This window comes from Monodelphis domestica, chromosome 4 (genome assembly GCF_027887165.1).
Source record: "Monodelphis domestica isolate mMonDom1 chromosome 4, mMonDom1.pri, whole genome shotgun sequence".
NCBI classification, from domain to species: Eukaryota; Metazoa; Chordata; class Mammalia; order Didelphimorphia; family Didelphidae; genus Monodelphis; species Monodelphis domestica.
In genome coordinates this window covers 441,495,916-441,513,343 of record NC_077230.1, presented here as the reverse complement: position 1 = coordinate 441,513,343, position 17,428 = coordinate 441,495,916, and the positions used below count along the sequence as shown (strand labels likewise).

General features: G+C 40.8%; 1 protein-coding gene across 2 annotated transcripts; it reads right to left on the bottom strand.

Moving 5' to 3' along the window:
• Positions 1-2,204: 2,204 nt before the first annotated feature.
• Positions 2,205-15,281, bottom strand: LOC103102079 (zinc finger protein OZF-like). 2 transcript variants are annotated; one of them, XM_056796658.1, is made up of 6 exons: positions 15,062-15,279; positions 14,188-14,309; positions 12,796-12,923; positions 10,030-10,156; positions 6,703-6,804; positions 2,205-4,991 (listed from the first exon to the last, which is right to left on the bottom strand). In XM_056796658.1, exons 4-6 carry the CDS (start codon positions 10,061-10,063, stop codon positions 3,793-3,795), a joined length of 1,335 nt encoding a protein of 444 aa, XP_056652636.1. In that variant the 5' UTR covers positions 10,064-10,156; positions 12,796-12,923; positions 14,188-14,309; positions 15,062-15,279; the 3' UTR covers positions 2,205-3,792. The 2 variants fall into 2 exon arrangements, with proteins under 2 accessions (XP_056652636.1, XP_007492548.2); XM_007492486.3 differs by lacking the exon at positions 12,796-12,923 and having other exon boundaries at positions 15,062-15,281.
• Between the last annotated feature and the right edge of the window lie 2,147 nt (positions 15,282-17,428).

Here is a 17,428-nt window from a genome sequence, read left to right as displayed (position 1 = left end):
ATTGACTCCAAGATGGAAGGTAAGGGTTTAAAAAAAAAAAAAAGAAGTGGAAGTCCAAGTTGAACACTTTCAAAGACATTTCCTCTTGCATTATTTTCCCTAATTCCACATCTACCAATCACAGCTGATCCTCTGCTCTAGATCTGCCCAGAAGGCAGTTAGTAGATTCTGATTCATTACTCAATATTGCACACATGGGTCACAGACCTCCCACTTCATGATTAAGTGGGATAATTGCACTTTTGGTGATTACATCTAAATAGGCAGGTCTCCATACTTAACTTTTAAGTAGAGTGTTTATACTTATGGGGATTAAAATCTAAAAATAGACATGAGCGACAATTTAAATCTTCACAATCAGGGAAGAGCTAAGTACCTTCATTGTTACAATCAGGAAAGAGCCAAATCCAATCTTCACACTCCTTAGAATCAACATTGTGCATTGGTTCCCAAGCAGAAGAGTGGTAAAAGGAAGACAAGGGATGGCAAACCTTTTAGAGATAGAGGACTGGTAACCCCAAAAAGACTCAGTGTGCCATGCCCCTTCCTCACACCAAATGCCAGGGACAACCTCCCCCTCTTATGCCATACAGGAGAAAGCTCTCCAATTGGGCTGCTGGCCAGAAAGGTAGGTAAAGTGAGGAAAGTCCTCAGCCAGTGTAGAGAGGGGGAGGGGAGTGACCTGAGCACTCCCCTCTATCTTTGCTTCCTGAGAGCCCCTGGCCTCCTTACCCACTATGTGCTCCCATTGGGCTCCTGGGCAGAGGAATGTAAAAAAAATATCAGACAATTCAGAGCAGCAGGAGAACAGTTTCACCCAACTCCCTCTGCCTCTTTAGTAATGAACTCTGCACGGGGAGGAGGGGGAAATGGCAGCTAGAAAGTGTCTGAGGCCAGACTTGAACCTAGCACCTTCCACTTATACACCTGTCTCTCAATCCAACAAGACACCTAGTTGTCCCTATTGTTACTCATATTATTAATTTACTAGAATTATATAGCCTCATATAGGATTTTAAATGTGACTTAAATTGTAAGGGGTAATAAGTAGAAGCAATTCTGTGTAAGGTAATTTGAAAGTATTAGAGGATTCAAAATCAATATTGGTTAAGGTGAAATTTGTCAAACCCCTCTAAAGATATGCTGTAGAAAAGCAGCCTCTCCTATAATCAAGATGTTAGATTATAAACTAAATTTTTGAAAAGGTGATGAAATATACATTTGAAAAAATCATACCTTTTATCAGATCTATTAATCATGTCTCAATTACATCAAGCATTGATTTATGAATTTTACTTTTTTAATTTTTTTCATAAAATTAATTCTAATGTTATAAATCTAATTTCTGAAGCATTGTTTCATTATGAAGTTATCTTACTATCACTTATGGACATAATAAAATAATTTTGATTATTCAAAACTTTTTAAAATGATGATATAATACAATGTATAATATTGTATCATATAATGTTATATGATGTTACGTACCCATGAAATATTTTATTGGCTATATTTGAAAGGAAAAAATTGAAGAGACTTGCTTAAAGCTCCTTGTGAGCCATAAGAGCAAGTGAAATTATTATCCCCTTCTCCAATATAAGGACTCTGATTAAAGGGAAAGTAATTATCAGAGGGAGGAGTAATTAGAACTTCATTCATCTCATATAAAGGTTTTATTATGTAACATTCAGATTTTAACCAATAATCAAGATGAGGCTAATTCTCTGAGGATAATATGATTTCTCAAAGGGGGCATGAGATTCCCTTAAGCAAAAAATGTGACTCCATCATCATCATCCCCAGATAAAAGGATTGCTTCTTGCTTATGAAGGGAGCTGTATCCTGTTTCTCTTTAGCCTGATAGCTTAACCTTAGGATGGCCCCTGAATACCCATTAGTTGACATTTCCAGAGACAAGGTAGACTTGGACACCTCAAATCCTCCTTTATTACATCATCAGAGGGGTGGGACTTCTGTTCAGACCCAGAAATCAGCCAAATGCACCATAAGCCTAATGCCATGGATAGAATGGACTGAACAGTAGGGCTCAGGTCCCCAACTTCTTCCACATCTTTCCTATACATTCTTATTTTGTTTCTGTAAAATCTATATGTACCAGCAAAAAAACAATTAACTAGAATGGGTTAAAAAAAAACTATAAAAGATGAATGCAGACAAATAGTGAGGAAGAACGACAAACATTAGGATCTCAGAGAAAAAGTCTTTATCATTGTAACATTTTTTGCACAAAATGAAATTTGGGGTATTTATGAATCCTCTGATATGAAGAGATGATCTCTGGCTGAAAGCCTTCCTAGAGGGAATCCATCTGGAACTGGTCTGTTCAGAAGACATTATCTCTTACAGAACAAGCTCTAGACTCTCCATTTCAATGTCTTTCTTCAGTCATGAGAGAAATAAGATTTCAATCCAAAAGGAATTCTCGGTTGGGAATAACATGATTGTTGCCTGAAGGCCTTACTATATTGATCATATTTCTAGTTTCTCTCTAGTGTGGATTCTCTCATGTTAAATAAGTTAAAGTGGCAATATAAGATTAGCATCATGCATGAGGTTTCTCTCCAGTGAGGATTTTCTGAAATGAAGCAACTATGGAACTTCATGTGAAAGTCTAACTGAATTGATGACATACATAAAGATTTTCTCCAGTGTGGATGCTCTGATGCCTAGCAAGATGACTCCTCAGTGTGAAAGCCTTTCCTCACTGTTTATATTCAAAAAGTTTCTTAGTGTGGATTCTCAGATATTCATTAAGAGAGCCTTTCCAAATTATATACATTCATAAGGTTTCCTGCTGGGAGCCATCAAGCCACAACACCTTGACAAAGTCACTTGTGGCAGCCAAGAGGTCACAAGTGGCCCTTTGGCAAGATGGAATTGCCTACTCAGTTTCCTCTGTATGACTTCTCTCATCAACAACCCTTACTAATGGAAGTGACATGATTCTTGTTCTCTCCCTAGCCTAAGAAAGAGCAATATACTTGCACTCTATTTCCCAAAAATATCACCAAGAGATCAGACTCCAAAATCCAAACCCAAAGACTGTCATGGCTTAACTTTTGTTCTGGTACTCTCCCAGCAAGGCCATAACCACATTCCCTACCCCACCCCCCAGAAACATATACTCCTGAAGCCAGCATATAAACCAATCATAAAGGCCCATACAAAATGTACAGGTACAGCAAGCTTCACCATGCCTCAGTAACTCGATTTCACTAACCATAAACTCCTTTATAGAAATTCCCTGCTAACCCTGCCTAACAATCAGAATTGTATACTCCTCTAATCGCTCAAGCTCAGTACTGTGATTGTTGAATTGTCTTTAAGAGTTTTTGATCGATCATCTCTTTTTATTAAAATTAATAAGTAAATTTCCTTGATAACCTGTGAGGAGTCTAAGCTTGTTTGTAAGCTTAGACTCCTCACAGGTTAATGAGAAAATTAAGCCACCTATGATGAAATCATTTATCTTAAGCAAAACCTCTTCATTCTGTCATAAATCAATAGTTACAATAAAAGAATATAGTATGATCTCAGAATATTAATCAATTGATTAGTTAACATATTACCTATTCAATTATCTTTACTCGATTATGTGTGTTGAATAATGCATCTGTGAGCCAAGAAAATGGGTATTAAAAAAAGACCAGACTGAGGCATGGTGGAAGTCATTAGATGCAAGTCTGCCCTGGCTGAAATATATACATAGCTGTCTTCCATCTTTTATTCTTCTTGCCTAACCATTCTGTCACATGCCAAGAACCCCTGAAGCTATGAGTGAGACTGGACCCTATCCTGTGGCAGTTTCTCTCCAGTGTGAACTCTCTGATGTTTACGAAGTTCAGACCCATTTATATAAGCCTTTCCACATTGAATACATTCATAAGGTTTTTCTCCAGTGTGGATTTTCTGATGTGCATTAAGATTACCCCTCTGTGTGAAAGCCTTTCCACATTGTTTACATTCAAAAGGTATCTCTCCAGTATGGACTGCCTGATGTAAAGTAAGTTGGTGCCTCCGAATGAAAGCCTTTCCACATAGTGTGCATTCATAAGGTTTCTCTCCAGTGTGGATTCTCAGATGTAGACGAAGAGAGGCCCTCTCTGTGAAAGACTTTCCACAATGTGAACATTCATAAGGTTTCTCTCCAGTGTGGATTCTCAGATGTACACGAAGAGAGGCCCTCTCTGTGAAAGTCTTTCCACACTGTGTACATTCATAAGGTTTCTCTCCAGTGTGGATTCTCTGATGTGCAACAAGACGGCTGCTCCGTGGGAAAGCCTTTCCACATTGTTTGCATTCATAAGGTTTCTCTCCAGTATGGATTCTGAGATGTCTGGTAAGATGACCCTTCCGAGTGTAAGCCATTCCACATTGTTTACATTCATAAGGTTTCTCTCCAGTGTGGATTCTCTGATGTCTGGCAAGATTGCTACTGTGTGTGAAAGTCTTTCCACACTGTTTACACTGATAAGGTTTCTCTCCAGAGTGGATTATTTGATGAGAACCAAGGTCAGAGTGTTGACTGAAAGGTCTCCCAGCTTTATCATTCACAGAAAGCATCTCTATACATTTACTTTTTGGATATCTAATGAGGTCTAAACTCAAGTCGAAGGCCATTTCACCTAGGTTACCTTGATACATAAGCATTTCAGGAGGTTTCTCCAGCATCTGAATAAATCCTACTTCTTCAGGAAAGCATGTGCTGTATTCACTATTCTGAGAAGAGTCATTTCCTAAGGACAATTTCATATGTTGATTTAGGACTGAGTATTGACTGAATTTCTCTGCAGTTTCATCAAATTCATAGTCATTCACTGGAGTTGTATATACCTTAATTTCAGAGTCACAGATGTCTCTCAAAAGGAAATCACAAGAACCTTCACTGATGTATCTCTGGGGGTCAGATCCTTCCATAAAAAGGTTCAAGTTGGTATACATCTCCTTCACTTCAAATTTAATCTCTGCCTCTGAATAAAATAAAGTATCATATAAACATATAAGAAAGGAGGGTGTACATACGTGTACACACATACACACACACACACACACACACACACACGCGTGGAAATATATGTTCATTCCTCTGAAGGCAAAAAGTAAACAGATTTTTATTCCTTTTCCCCAGGCCAAAAGGAGTTTTCAAACTTAAGCAAGCAAAACCTGTCCTTGGATACACAATTTGGTCATAACTGTAAGATGGATATTAGAAATATTTTCACTTACAAAAACAATGAAACCTCAACAGACCCCTGGCACAGGTAGATTCAAGATTCTCATCACACTTTATAACTCATGTCATGAGCAAAGAATGGAGCAATGACCTCACCAACTTCCTTGCAGCTAGACTACAACTCAAACCCTGTGACTGAACATGTTTTGTCCACTGTTTTGGACAGTTTTTCTCCACTGCCCTTTTTATCTTTCTTTAAAAGCCAATCATTAGGGGGAAGCTGGGTAGCTCAGTGGATGGAAAGCCAGGCCTACAGATGGGAGGGTTCTAATATGACCTCAGACACTTCCCAGCTTTGTGACCCTGAGCAAGTCACTTAATCCCCATTGCCTAAGTGCCAGGAGCCATGAAAGACCATGATATTTGACACAGTCAAACGTGGAAACCAGGGACTACAAAGCAGACCCCAGGAAGAATGGAAATACCCACTGAAACCCCCCCCCCCAAGTGACTTTCCTTATTAACATCCCCTTATTATTGGAATTGCTATGATTATTATTCTTACACAGCCCCAGGAAAAACAGATGAGAGCAACATGCTTGCAAGGTTAATACAGATGTCCCACTTAGTCCCCCCAGGATATTACCAGGAGATCCCACTTACAAAATTAAACCTAAGGATTCTTATATATCCACTTAGATAGGACCCTCTTTTCTAGGCATAAAAACTTCTGGCAAATCTGTTCTCTATTCCCCAATCTATATCTGGGTCATGTTAATTCTACCCTCTGACCCTACACTTAGCAACAATGTTTCGATGACTATCTCTCTAGGCTTCCTGTCTATTGTTAGATTCTATGGAACCATGTATATTGAGAATGAAACTGTGTGCCAAGTAGATGTGTGATCATAAAGTATAAAATAAAACCAGGCCTCGGCAAAGACGGAGCAGTTTATCCTGTGAAACCTGTGCTGTAGGTTGAATGCGAAAGCTGTGCCAAATCCATCATTCCGCTGACACCATCCCACCTCCAAGACCCCATCCCTTGTGGGAAGCTGGTCCACCCTACAGCACCTGGCCCTTACCACTCTTCTGCCTTAGAATCAATACACAGTATTGATTTGGAGATAGAAGGTAATCATAGATTGTTCTTTTAATTTTGTCTATCTCTGGTAACCTTCTAGATATTCTATTCTCATCATTTTTTAGGCTCCATCTCATGGTCAATCTTGTTAAATTTTATATGCTAAGCTGAGAAACTCCCTCACTCATGCAGTAATTCTCAAAGTGGAATATAAGTTTTCTTTTTTTCTCTACAGACAAAAGATATTTCACCATTTACTACACCATGCTAAATATTTCGTCTCATACCCTATCCATCTCTCACGAAATGAATAACTTAATTCTGTATTGTCATACCACCCACCAAAATTAGCACTCCCTTTACTACAATAGATAAAAGTCTTTTGGGGTAACAGCCCTCATGCACCTGCTTTCCCCTGACTCACCTGGACAGGAGCTCCATTGGCCGTCTTTCCTTTTCACCATTGGCCATGGTGATTCCTCTTGCTGAAAACAGGTAACAAAATTTTCTCTGGAAACCATAAGCCCTGGGGATAAGGAAAAAGGGAGGGATCAGTAGAGAAAAATAAAAAATTTGGTCCTCACAACAAAAAGAGGGTATGCATCTAAAGGCTCCAGAATGGTTTTTGTTGTATTCACTGTTGGGACATTTGCAGGAGGGCAGAGATCAAGGAATACATTTGCAATCAGAAAATTCCATCTTAATTTACCTCTTGTAATAGAAGGATAGGCACATTATTTCACAACCTCCAATATCTAGAAATTAAAGGTAGTTGGTAGTGAAAGGTTAAGTGCTCAGAACTTGGAGTAAGTAGGGAAGTGGGTTCCCTTGGGCAAGTTATTTAACTTCTGTTTACCTCAGTTGCTTCAATTATCAATTGATAACAATAAGAATATCAAACTCACAAGGATGTTGGGAAATTAATGATGATTTTGAACTCATTTTCCTAATATAGGACACATAGAGCAGGTATCTTAAAATGCTTATTTTATTCCATTCTACTCCTAACGTCTGGCATGGAATTTGAGAGAACAATAAAGGAGGAATAAAGTTACTAGACCAAGTGTATAACTTACTAGGCCAAGCAAACTTAGGGCCTTTGAGCTACAGTTTTATACTTCTTTTTAAATTTTATTTTTTTATTTTTATTAGGGAATAATCATAAAAACCACAACCTCAAAACAAAAATCCAAAGAAACAATTGAAAAATTGTATACTTTCATCTGTATTCCACTTCCAACAACTCTCTCTGGAGGCATTCTTTGTCATAAGTCCCTCAGAATTGTACTGGATCATTGTATTGCTGAAAGTAGCCAGAGCTATAACAGTTAAACATTCCATAATATTACTATTACTACGTACATTATTCTCCTGGTTCTGCTTATTTCACTCTGTATCAGTTCATGTGGTTTTTCCAGCTCTTTCTAAAATCATCCTGTTCATCATGCCTTACAGCACAGTAGGATTCCATCAGTATCATATACTACAATCTATTCAGCCATTTGTCAACTGATAGATATCCCTTAAATTTTCAATTCTTTGCTACCACCAAAAGAGCATTTACAAATATTTTGGTACAAGAAGGCCCTATCCCCTTTTTTCTGATCTCTTTAGGATACAGATCTAGTAGTAGCATTACTGAATCAATTGGTGTGCATTGTTTTGTAGGCATTAGGAGTCATTTCAAAATTGCTCTATGGAATAGGTGGATCAGTTCACAAATCCATCAGCAGGACATTAAGTTTACCAATTTTGCCACATCCCCTTCAACCTCTGCCACTTTTCTTTACTATCATTACACTGACCAGTTTGTGAGAGGTGAGGCTGATACTTCAGAGTTCCTTTAATTTAATTCTCTAATGAAGAGGGATTTAGAACGCTTCTTCATATGATTATTGATAGCTTTAATTTCTTCAGCTGAAAACTATTCATAACCTTTGATCATTTGTCAATTGGGAAATACCTTGGAATTTTATAAATTTGACTTAGTTCTTCATACATTTGAGAAATGAGCTCAGAGAAATCTTTAATACGATAATTGTTTTCCAGTTTTCCTAGCAGTTGTTGTCAAAATAGTGAGATCTTATCCCCAAAGACAGGATCTTTGGGTTAATCAATTAGATTGCTGAGGCCATTTGCACCCAATCTATTCCACTAAGCCACTCTTCTATTCATTAGCCAGTACCAGGTTGTTTTCATAATTATTGTTTTACGCTACATTTTTTGATCTGGTACTGCCAGAATACTATTCTTCAAAATTTTTAAAAATATTAATTCCCTTAATATTCTTGATCTTTTGTTCTCCCAGATTAATTTTATTATTTTTCTAATTCTACAAGACTTTCATTGGTAGGTCTCTGAATGAGTAAAATAATCTAGGTAGAAATATTGTTTATTATAATAGCTTGGCCTCCATGAGCAATTAATGTTTTTCCAATTATTTAGATTTGACTTAATTTGAGTGAAAACTGTTTTGTAACTGCGTTAAAATAATTCCTGGGTTTGTCTTGGCAAATAGACTGCCAAGTATTTTATATTGTCTTGAGTTATTTTAAATGGCATTTCTCTTACTAACACTAAAAACTAACAGTTTTTGTCAAATAATGAGTTCTTGTCCCAAAAGCTAGGATTTTTCAGTTTATCAATCACTAGTTGGTAGGGGTTATTTACCCCCTAGTCTATGCCATTAATCTACTCTTCTCTCTCTTAGCCAGTACCATATTGTTTTGATGACCATTGCTTTACACTATAGTTTAAGATCTGGTACTGCTAGGCTACAATCCTTCACTTTTTTTTTCATTATTCCCCTTGATAATTATCTTTTGTTCTTCCAGATGAAGTTTGTTACAGTTTTTTCTAGTTCTATAAAAAACTTTCCTGGGAGTTTGATAGGTATGGCACTGAATAAGTAAATTAATTTGGGTAGGACTGTCATTTTTATTATATTAATCAATCCTACCCATTGGCAATTAATGTTTTACCAACTATTTAGATCTAGTTTTAGTCATGTGAAAAGTGTTTTGTAGTTGTATTCATACAATTCCTGTGTTTGTCTTCACAAATAGATTCCTAAATATTTTATATTGGCTACAATGATTTTAAATGGATTTTCTCTTTTTAACTTGCTGCTGAGTTTTGTTGGAAATATACAGAAATGCTCATGATTTGTGTTTACTTTGTACCCTGCAACTTTGCTAAAGTTGTCATTTATTTCCACTAGCTTTTTAGTTGATTTTCTAGGATTTTTTAAGTATACCATCAGATCATCTTCAAAGAATGATACTTTGGATTAATACTTCTGAACAAGATATCCTTTCTAAAGACCAGACCAATCCCAAATGGGAAGGGGCTGCCTAGGCATGTACAGGTTTCCCTTTAACGTCCATCTTCAAGGAAATGCCGCCTGGGCATTAACAGAATTTGCACACAAAATTCAGGTCTCATTAGAAGCTGGACTAGATTACTTCAGTGATTAGCTTCAAAAATGTAAATCTGTAACACTGCTTTAAGTTTTCACCTGAAGCTACCTAAAACACAAGAGAAGCAAGAAAGAAAAGTTTCCAGCTTCTGATCACAGAATTCAAAGACTTTTTTTTTTAATGGAAAACACACAGAAGGAAAATCTTATGCAGAAATCAACACTTTTGCTTTTTAAATTATTAGCAAAGGCATAAAGTCTTCTGTATTTGGCATGGAATGAAGACATTCTCTTTCTGGCAGATTCAGAGTTCACAGAGGATATGGTCCTTACCCACAGATTGTAGATTCCACACATTCTCCAGCATGACCTCCCTGTACAGCTCTTTCTGAGCATGATCCAACAGGCGCCACTCCTCCTGGGTGAAGTCCACAGCCACATCCCTCAATGTTATTGACCCCTACAGCAACAAGTCATGAGATTTAGAGATTAAGCTGAAGAATTCAACTAGTTTGGTCCTGATCAACCAAGTGCAGAAAACTAAAGCACATAAGTGATTTACCCCCAAACTCATAGCCTTGAAGAACGTCAGAGTCAGCACTTTTCCGAGCACAATGGAATATTGACAAAGGCATTTGGTGTCTGGAGGGAGAGTCCTGTTGGAAGACTAAAGACTGTAGATGTGTCTCACTCTGAAATGCTTTTCCCTATTGAATTAGGTAGAGGGTATGTGCTCTCTGAGGGAGGCAGGTGATTCTGTGGAGAAGAGAGAAGGTGACCTGAAATTCCTCCTCATTACAAGTATCAGAATTGATCTGGTAAGAACATTTGTATGAAATTTTTGAGAAGGTAGCAAGTACTGCATGTCCTCGGGGGAAATATTAGCAGTGATTAATGAGGAGAAAACAAAGAAAAATTCTCAACTGAATTTCCTAAAAGGCTGAAATACTCTTATCTAGATGAAAGCATGAAGAGGATTCCACAGTTATATAGGATGAGACTCTGATTCTAGCTAAGTGAAGAACAGCTGTTTTGTGTTATATTCAGAGTTTGGCAAAAACATTAGGTATGATATGCCTTAGCCAAATCATCCTGTCTTTGCTTTATTAGTTATATAGAAAGAAGAGTAATTATAATGGGGAAAGGAGGGACTCTTCACCTTTTACAAAGAGAACATTTTATAACTTGGGCTGGGGATTGAGCTCACTCTCATGAAAGTCATTGACAGTATAAAGCCTACAATTCTCAAGAGGCAGAATTTCTTCTTAAATTGATTTTATTAATCAGCTGCTCATTGAATATGGTCAGTTGACACTCTCCACAATATAAAAGAACAAAAAAATATCTCTCTCATCTTCCTAGTGATCTGACCACTCAGTCCCTTCCTTAGACAACCTCTTTGATCTCAGATTCATAAATAACTACTGCAAGTACTTATGCCTACAAGGCAGGTGTCAGTCCAAGCTTTCCCCAGCCTTCTGGCTGGCCTAGCATATCTCAAAATGGGTCCAAGTTGACCCTGGGTGGCCAGTCCTACCTTAAATCCATTTAGTTTAGGAAAAGAAGGGAGGTTCCACCTAGTTTCATAACCTGGGGGGAAGGGTACAACAAACCTGATGTTTGATCTGTTTTACCCTGAGAGCTCCCGCCTTATTTTCCTTCCCTCTTTCCATATTCCCTTTCATACTCCAGTGACCCTGGAGACTTGTTCCTCACATGAGACTCCATCTCCTGACCTCACATTTTTCTGGCCTCCTCTGGCTCTTCCCCCAGCCTTTACTGCTCTCCCTACCAGCCTCTGCCTCCTGAGTTCACTGGATTCCTTCAGGTCTGGAATACAAATCTTATTTTGTCAACTCTGTTATGGGTGTGGGGCAGGGTGGGGAAGAAGGGAGGGAGACAACATGAATCATATTAATGTGGAAAATTTATATTAAATTTATTAAATCAAATCTAATCAAATCTTCTAAAAGAAGTCTTTATGGATCCATCATCTTCCTTTGATTTTCTGCAATTTATCTAATATATATTGTAAGGAAAATTATTTTATTTCCTTTATATTATTAATCATGAAATAAGTGATTACATATAATTCTTTATTCAAATAACTGCAATTATAAAGAGTGAGATCCATTTATTCACTCTTGGTGTATAAGATATCAGATATGATTTTGGAATATTTGCCAGGATGCCTTGGTGTATTAGATACTAGAGCAATTAATACTATTAAAGTCTTCTGTTGGAAGAATAAAAGCTTTAGCTCTATGTAGTTATCTAGAGAAGCAGAAGCCCATGTAGGAAGGGTTGGGTTCATTGGGAGGAGAGTGTCCAGCTGGCCTGAAGAGATCACACAAAAACTATGCAGGCATCGTCAGAGTTTCATCATTTCATGATTTATGACAGCTAGAAGCTCCCCAAAGCATTGTGGCCCAGAAAGGTTACTGTGACCTAAATAGTGTGACTCTTCTGGAAGATTAAATACATTTTCTGATCTCAACCTCATACTCAACTTAGGACTCTGTCCCAAACATCACTGCATGTTTCTGAACATCCTATGAGCCTTCTTCTGCCTTGTCAGTGACTTGTGCTAATTATCGGTGATTGTATGTCTATATGACACCTTTGCTCCCGGCTGGGGTGGTGACAGCTCTAGCTTTCATTTACCACAATTAAAGGTTTGGACCTTCAGCTCAGAATTATGGCCCAGACATTTCTTTATTTCACACACTTCATCAATATGATGTGATTAAAGCAAGAATTCAGGATTCTCAGATCCCTTTGGAATAAGTTCTGGGGATTTGCAAGAGCTTTTCTTTTAGGGATCTGTTACAAGGGAATCACTATAAAAGACTGATATATATTAATTTAAGGTCGCCAAGGAATTCAGCTATGTAATTCCTAAATGAAAACTCAAGTCAGCAGTCAACCTTTTATGGAGTTTAATTACAATAGGGGTAAGAAAGGAATTAGAGATAGAGACAGAGAAAAAGGGGAGAGAAGGGAATAGGGCTTAAATACCCCCTCTGTTTAGGCTGGGCCAAAAGGCCCAAGCCCTTAGATAGCTGAGGAAAAGAAAAGAGATCAGTCCCTATTACTCACGTGACCAAAATGGAGAAACAGTCTCAGAGGCCCCCACCTTCAGCTTCCTTCAGAGCAAGCTTCTCAGAGCACACCGCAACCACTCCGGCCAACTCCTCAACCACCTCGAGTCTTCAGACCCCCCTGATCTTTAAGGAAACCATCCAAGTTGCCTCCCCTCAGTTCTCACATCTACCAATCACTGTCCATCAATTTCCCTGTGACAATGGAGGCTCTAGCTTAACCCAGGACTGCCCAGAGGCTTTGCACATGTCTGTTGAAGGTCATATTTTCAAATAATTAAATCTTTGCTCCTTTGCTACAGCCCTTTCTAAATCCTGTTAACCTGAGTAGGGTAGAGATTGGAATAATTAAATTTTGATCTAGGCTGCAGCCCTTCCTCAATCCTGTTAGGACTGAGTAGGGTGGAGATTGATTCCAAGTATCTCCATTGTATCAATTCTAAAATCAATCATGACTCAAAGAAATTCCTGTTCTATCCTTAAGCATAGGTCAAAGCCCTTTCCATTGTTCAGCAAAAGGTTTCTGTCCTAAAGTAATCTTAAGAAGGTAGGAGAAGGAACCTCCCGTGCCAATGGGGTTCACATTCCAATAGTCAATTCCCACTATCAATAGGAAATTTTTCAAGTATGAAATTTCCCAATGGTGAAATTTCCAACATTTATAAGTCTAAGAAATTTTGAGGTTTACAGGTCCCATTTTCTGACTCCTCATTAAAGATCTCCTCTGAGCTGAAGTATGCCCCATCTCTTAAGGGGTGGCTTTTTGGGTCAACTCCTGTCACCGTCAGGGATACTGCAGTTCCTATTTTTTTCACTATAATTTCTAATGAGCCACGTGCAGGGTCATAGAAAGAGGCCCACAGAGGTAGTTTTGTGACTCCACCAGAGTTGAATTTGTTGAACCTGAGTCTTCTGTGGAGTTGAATGGACTTTGTCTATACCTGGCAGCTTTCTAGGTCTTCACAGAAGGGAAAATCTGTATAGGTCCACTGGACCGGATCCAAGTGGTTTAAGGGATTGTTATTCATGATCTCTAGAAAGAATTTACCTTTGGGGGACCTCTAAAGCTGTTCATTTGATACAATTGCCTCAGTCCCTGGAATTGTGGGACACACAGCCATCCCCCACTGAGGGAGGGTGTCACCCTGGAGGATGGATGAATAAATGACAGTGGTTGTGCCTGTCTGTCTGAAACCTGGGCCTGCACATTCAGGCAGGGGCTACCAAGGCCCTGGAAACCCTCCAGAACACATTATATACAGGGGCAGACTGGGTTGACCCTTGAGCTCAAACTGAGGGCAAGCATCGATGGCACCCCTGGGGGCTGGGAAAGACAGAAGTCCTAGTTCTCCTGGATGCCACCTTAGGTCTGGGGATGGGCCGCACTCACCTGGGAAGGGAACCTCAGGGTCTTGGGGGCCATTCCCTCTGGCTCTGGGGTCTCTGCTCCAGACAGACTGTGTCCTTCAGAGGGTGGGAGCCCCAAGGTGGGCAGACTTCCTCTTTGTACACCTGCGGAGAATTAGGGAGGGGGAGGGATGAGAGTGGCTTCCAGGCCCTTCCCTGGCCTCACACAGGGAGCCTCAGGCTTGGAAAGGGCCTTGAACTGGCCAGGAAGAAGCCTCCCACCCTCTCTGGCGCCATCTTTTGCCTTCACTCAATTCAGAAATTGCATTGGCTGGAAGGGGTGCATTGAGGGACCTCCTTGGAGCAGAGGTTCCAGGGGAGTGGAGTCAAGAGGGGGCACTGCAGGGGAAGACTGGCACCAGGTGAGGGCTGGGGAGATCGTGATGGCATTTCTTCAGTGCCCGCGATCCGAGCTCCTTGACGCCGTGTGGGCACAGGCATCCCCCGCTGCCCCATGACTCACGATGGCTTCTCCCCCTGGTCTGTTCTAACTTGAGAGTCCCCTTTGGGGAACCGCCCGGACCAGCCCCCGAACTCCCTCCCCCAGCTGCCTCCCGGTTCCGGTGGGGTCGGGGCGTTCTCCCCTCTGGGCCTGGGCAAAGCCCCGCAAAGCTCGGGTTCCAGACAGAGCCGCCCTGCCGGACACCGGCAGTTCTGTGTTTGTGCCTTTAGGGTAATCCTTTAAAGCGATGGATAGACACGGACACACGTGAGACACGGTCCCGGAGAGGCATCACACTCGCCCCGCGCACTGACATTCCCCAATACCGCCCTGACGCACCTCTCCGGTGCCCTGGTGGGGAAGCTCCGCGTCTCTCCCCACCGCCTCCTTCCCCCACAATCCCGGGCTCAGTTACCCGCAACGCGGCCACCCGCGTCTTCTCTCTCTCCAGCACGTACAGAGCAGAAAGTCTCCTCTGCCAGGGCAGGGAGACCCGGTGGCGCCTGTGCTCGGGCTCCCTCCCCAGCCACCTTAAGAAGGTCCAGAAATTAGGACTGAGCCCTCCGGGAGCGGAGACTTCCCTTCTGACATTCCCAGCATGCCCTGGCACGACCACAGGGGGAGGTGCCAAGACTTCCGTGAAGTCATAACACAGGCATTCTGGGAAATGCAGTCCTTCTTGCACGCAGAGCTTTGGAGCCCTGGTGGGGGAGGGGACACACACGAATTGTTCCCCAGCCTGGTAGCTGCAGCCTTCTTCCCCCTCCCCACCTTTCCCCTTCCAGTCCTACCCCGCATCTTCTTCTTTAGACTGGAAGCTGCCTCAGACTACAGCCTGGCACACAGCAGGTGTTTAATAAATGTTGACTTATCACTCACTGGATCTGTGATCCCCAAGCCTGGGGAGGAGGTGCTAGGATCGCCCCTTCTCACAGAGGAGGAAACTGAGTGTCAACATGGAATCTAGAAGCCGCAAAGTGGTAGCCTAGAAAGATCCGATGAACCCCAAGCTATAGAAATAGCTTGTAAATTGCAGACCACACAGCTGGGCCTTGTTCCTGTAAAAAAATAGACTCGAATACAGGACTACAATCCCCATGAGCCTTTGCTCCACTTCCCCAGAATGCCTTGTAATCTCACCTGGGCCAAGATCGAGGAGGTATTTAAGCTGATTCAAAGGCTTTTGAGAGGCTCTCTCTCTTGGCTCTTTTTGGAATTCCGTTTTGGAGCAGGCAGGTCTCTTGCGTGATGTGAGGTTATTTTTGTCTAGGCCTCTGGCCTAGGCACATGTTTCTTACTTGTATATTCTTTAATCTTTAACCTTTAATAAACCTCTAAAAAATATAATACTTCGTGCAGAGAGAAACTAATTTCTACCTGCCTCAGATGCCTCAGTCTCCCCATATTCCCTAAATTTTCATCTTTACATTCCCCGTCCCCTGTGAGGCCCCCCTGAAGGGAGTCTCAGGCTGGCTGTCTCAGACTGAATCTTGGACAATAAAGTAAATGACAATCCCAGTTAGGTGGGGCTAAGCAGATGCCAAGTCCTCCTTTTGTCTCAGCTGGTCTTCCCCAGTGAATCAGAGACTTGTTCCAAGAAGACCCCCTCCTGGGCAGGGACCACCCTGGTGAGTCTCCATTGTAAGCAGCCCCTTCACAGCCCAGCCTCTGGCCAGGATTCCTTTCACAAGCTGGATTGTATCCTGTCAGTATAGTTGGAACCCTCCAGTTTCCTGGTAGCCAGAATCCTGTCCATCATCTTCTCCTGCATCCCCGGGGGCTGCTGGAATGGGTTGTCTATGGCCCCAGGAGAATCTCTGTAATTCTAGAAAAATTTCAGTATTAAATTCTTTGACCAGCTGATTGCTCAATTCCAAGAATGAATTTCAAATATAACTTGGCAAAGGAAAAAGCCGAAGGTTAACTTACTGCTGTCTCCACTTAAGTTAGGTTTTTAAATGAAACTCAAGAACTCTGGCATACTTTAAAGGTATGGCTGATACCATTGCTGGGTTTATACCCCAAAGAGAAATAAGGTAAAACACTTGGACAAAAATATTGATAGGCTCGCTCTTTGTTGTGTAATAAATTGGAAAATGAGGGGCTGCTGTATGATTGGGGAATAGCTGAACAAATTGTGGTATCTGTTGGTGATGGAATATTATTGTGCTCAAAGGAATGATGAACTGGAGGGATTCCATGTGAACTGGAAAGACCTCCAGGAAATGATGCAGAGCAAAAGGTGTAAACCTTAAAATTTCTTAGACTTATGAATGTTGGAAAATTTCATACTTGAAAAAATCTCCTACTGATAGTAAACTCTATTGGAATATGAAACTCCTTGGCATGGGAGGATCCTTCTCCTCCCTACTTAAGACTACTTTAGGACAGAAACCTTTTGCTAAACAATGGAAAGGGCTTTGACCTATGCTTAAGCATAGAACAGGAAGTTCTTTGAGTCATGATTGATTTTAGAATTGATACAATAGAGATACTTGGAATGACAGAACCAGGTCTTGGAAACTACAATCTCCACCCTACTCAGAGTAACAGGATTTAGGAAGGGCTGCAGCAAAGATCAAGATTTAATTATTTGAGAATATGACCTTCAACAGACATGTGCAAAGGGGGCAGACCTCTGGGAGGTCCTGGGTTAAGCTAGAGCCACCATTGGCACAGGGGAGACATCGACAGTGATTGGTAGATGTGAGAACTGAGGGGAGGGAACTTAGATTTTTTGCTTAAAGATAGCGGGTTCTGAGGACTGAAAAAAGGAAGTTGA

Excerpts from the sequence above, each read along its gene's own strand:
- LOC103102079 (XM_007492486.3), bottom strand. The coding sequence starts at position 14,220 with ATGGCCCCCAAGACCCTGAGGTTCCCTTCCCAG. Across the intron at positions 10,157-14,187 it reads CCCTGAGGTTCCCTTCCCAG|GGGTCAATAACATTGAGGGA; the intron begins GTGAGTGCGGCC and ends TTGTTGCTGTAG. Across the intron at positions 4,992-6,702 it reads CCAATGGAGCTCCTGTCCAG|AGGCAGAGATTAAATTTGAA; the intron begins GTGAGTCAGGGG and ends TATTTTATTCAG.